Consider the following 3,296-nt stretch of genomic DNA (forward strand, 5'->3'; position numbering starts at 1 on the left):
GGATTAAGAGAAAGAATACAGTGTCAGGCATTTAGAGCAGTACCTGGAATAGAGCAGCAATCGGTGAACGTTACCTGTTCATATTACCACCATAAAGAATGGAGGAGAAGGGAAAAGCGAGGGAGAAGCCGTATAGCAGCCAGTGAGAACATTGCTCTCAACCACTATCACCCACAAAAATTGGATTTGGGCTAGATAGGTTCATACAGACCTACCTGTACTCCAGTGCTAGCATAGAGAGACAGAGGTCAAGAAGAAATGATACCATAAATATCCCAAATGTCCATCTCTTTCCTTCCATGTGGTTTGGAATTCTATGGTTCCATCATGTCGCTTCCTGAGAGCAAGAGTAAATATCAGGAAGGCTTATGCTCCCCCCACCACAACTTCTTGTCCTCCTTTGGACGGCTGTGTTGAGGAGGGAGCGACATAGTGGGGCTTGTTTCTCTGTTTCCAGCTGTTTCCTGAAACTCGGCGAGTGGCAGCTGAACCTCCAGGGCATCAACGAGAGCACGATCCCCAAAGTCCTGCAGTACTACAGTGCCGCCACAGAGCACGACCGCAGCTGGTACAAGGTAACCCAGACACGGCAGCGGGGGTCCCCAGCTGTGCCTTCTCCAGATGTCACACCCAGCACCTGACAGCCCGGCTGGGCACTCCTGTGTACTTCGGTTTATAGCTGGTCCGATACTGTGAATTTGCTTCTCTGAGTGGCGGGAGCCGGTCTGTCAGGGCCCCTCCAAGTTTAATTGGTACAGAAAGATTGGCAGATTCTTTTATTTGTGAAGGAATTTCTACACCATTATTATGTGCTGGGGATGCTGCTGTCTTACAAACCCTAAGCTGCTTATTTTCCTAGGAGCATCTGGCTACATGGTTAATCTCTGGAACTTTATCTTCCCTTGGGTCATCTGTTCCCTCCCAGCTTCTTTCTGACTTCCGTTTCTGCCTGCTCTTCATCTAAGAACTTAACTTTCTCTGTTTTTGTTGGAAAGCTCTGGGTAACATCCTGTTATGTCATAGGAAACTTTTCAAGAAGATAAACAGAATTAGAAAATGTATAAAAGATGGGATTGGCCAGTAGAGGAGTGATTCTCGGAAGTATACATCTCCGATGAGATGCACACATTTTCATTCTTCGATGTCTTCTCTGAGGGGCCTTCTGGTAATAGCTGCTTGGTATAGCAGATGTCATCATCGTCTTTCCAGGATCTCCTTAACTTGCTAGTAATTTGCGAATTAATCCCTCTGGGATCCAAACCTGTATCTGAAGACCACAGAAACATCTACAACAGAAATCTTACCCTGGTTTAATCATGCTTTGCTCTGATCTGAAAAATGCCTATTTTTTGATATCAGCAATAATTACTCTCCCTAGGACAGCTTCAGTCCAAGGCTGGAATAATAAATCCAGTAAACCCTTGATTAGTTGGAACTTTGCTAATTAGAACTGTCTCCTACCCAGATTACTTTTCTTCATTCAGCTTTTAGGAAAGAAACAAATCATGAGAAAAAACTGCTTCTAGGAATTTTAGTTTTAGTTTTTTCCTAGTATGGGTCCTTTTGGGTTTATGCCGTCTCCCGCCATCAAAGATGTCCTGTGTGCATGCAGGGACTGTTTCTGTCTCGTTCACCGTGTCCCCCTGCTCAGTGCCTGGTACGTGATAGATACATAAGAGGTGTTTGTTGAGTAAATGAAAGTATGGGAAAACTGAACCTGAGTCATTGTAGAATCTTACTCATCAAGTAAAGGTCAATTATGATCAATCTATTCTGCTTAGGAGGAGAGATGGACACATTTATGTTTAAGGAAGGTTTTTAGCAAGGAACACAAATTTCTTGGCTATCCAGAAAGTCCAACTGTAAGTGGATTATTTAATGTCCTCCTGTCACTGCAAACTTATGAGGCCCAAATCCAACCGTGCCTCATGCTGTCCACACCAGGCAGTGCTATACCATGGCGGCACTGCAGCCCCAAACCTCAGGGGTGTAAATAGTTCCTTCTTTATCCAAATAAGCACCAAAGGCTTCTTTCGGCAAACAGTCAGCACTGGCTCTCTGAGAGGCCGCGGGCCAGGTGCGAGGGCTAGACGAGGGGGTCCCCCGCCCCCTGGGCCGTGGACTGATATCAGTCCGTGGCCTGTTAGAAACAGGGCCGCACAGCAGAAGGTGAGCGGCGGGCCAGTGAGCAAAGTGTCATCTGTATCTGCAGCCGCTCCCCAGCGCTAGCACCACCGCCTCAGCTCCGCCTCAGATCCTCAGGCCTTAGATTCTCGTAGGAGCACTGGTCCCTACACCAAAAAGATTGGGGACCGCTGGGCTAGACGATGAACGAGGTTCACTCTCCGTAATGTCCCCATGTCCTCAGTGTGTTTGCCCACTGTCATACGACCTGGTGAAGGCCTTCACCATCACCCCTCTGAACCTCTGCTCTCTTAAATCACCCGTTCTACACACTGCTGCCAAAGGAATCTTGAAAACCCAGTGAAGCTGTATTTTCTGCAGGATGAAATGGGATCTCCTCGACTTAGTGTGCCAGCCCCTCCACAGTCTGATGCTGCCACTTGCTGGCCTTCCCCCTCACTGCTCTCCTGCACATTCCCTGGGCTTTGGTCAGATGCGATTCTTGGCTTCCTGTGAACCACCCCATGCTTGCCAACCTGCTTCTTTGTCCCTGTTCTTCCCCCGCCATGAAGTCCTGACTGCTGCCCTCTCTTGTTCCCCCCTGCCCACCGAAGGCTGCTCTTCCAGACCTACCCCAGGTTCCCACTCCCTGTGAAGCTTCCCTGGGCCCCGTCCCTGGCCTTCCCGCGGTCCGTCTCTTACTGCCCCAGTCGCATTCTGCGTGAGTGAGCTCCCCTCCTAGAGTAGGGGGGTCCTGAGGTAAGGACCAGAGCTCGCTCCCCTTCGCGTGCCCTCCCCCTGACACAGTAAGTGTGCCACATGAGGAGTGAGCCACATTGCACTTAGTAAAACGCCCCATTGCCCAGTGTTGCTCAGCTGACCACAGGGAGAAAGGGCAGTCAGCGCCCTTCCTCAGCTTGGGCCTCACGCACCTCTGAGGCCCTGCTTCTTGAGCCTCCATCTGCCACCGCAGGTCACAGCCCCATTATCTATCCTTGACGCTCGCCCCACCAGGCCTGGCACGCGTGGGCGGTGATGAACTTCGAAGCTGTGCTACACTACAAACATCAGAACCAAGCCCGCGACGAGAAGAAGAAGCTGCGTCACGCCAGCGGGGCCAACATCACCAATGCAGCTACTGCCGCCACCACAGCAGCCACGGCCACCGCCAC

At 50.3% G+C, this 3,296-nt stretch overlaps 1 protein-coding gene across 1 annotated transcript in view; it reads left to right on the forward strand.

The window, feature by feature from the left end:
- The window catches only part of MTOR (mechanistic target of rapamycin kinase), a 113,608-nt gene that overhangs the window by 92,983 nt on the left and 17,329 nt on the right, over positions 1–3,296 (forward strand). Inside the window, exon 38 of the mRNA XM_023532658.1 lies at positions 3,139–3,291. Coding sequence (XP_023388426.1) covers positions 3,139–3,291 — 153 coding nt within the window. The remainder of the gene's footprint in view (positions 1–3,138; positions 3,292–3,296) is intronic.

Source organism: Pteropus vampyrus, unplaced genomic scaffold (assembly GCF_000151845.1).
Source record: "Pteropus vampyrus isolate Shadow unplaced genomic scaffold, Pvam_2.0 Scaffold86, whole genome shotgun sequence".
NCBI classification, from domain to species: Eukaryota; Metazoa; Chordata; class Mammalia; order Chiroptera; family Pteropodidae; genus Pteropus; species Pteropus vampyrus.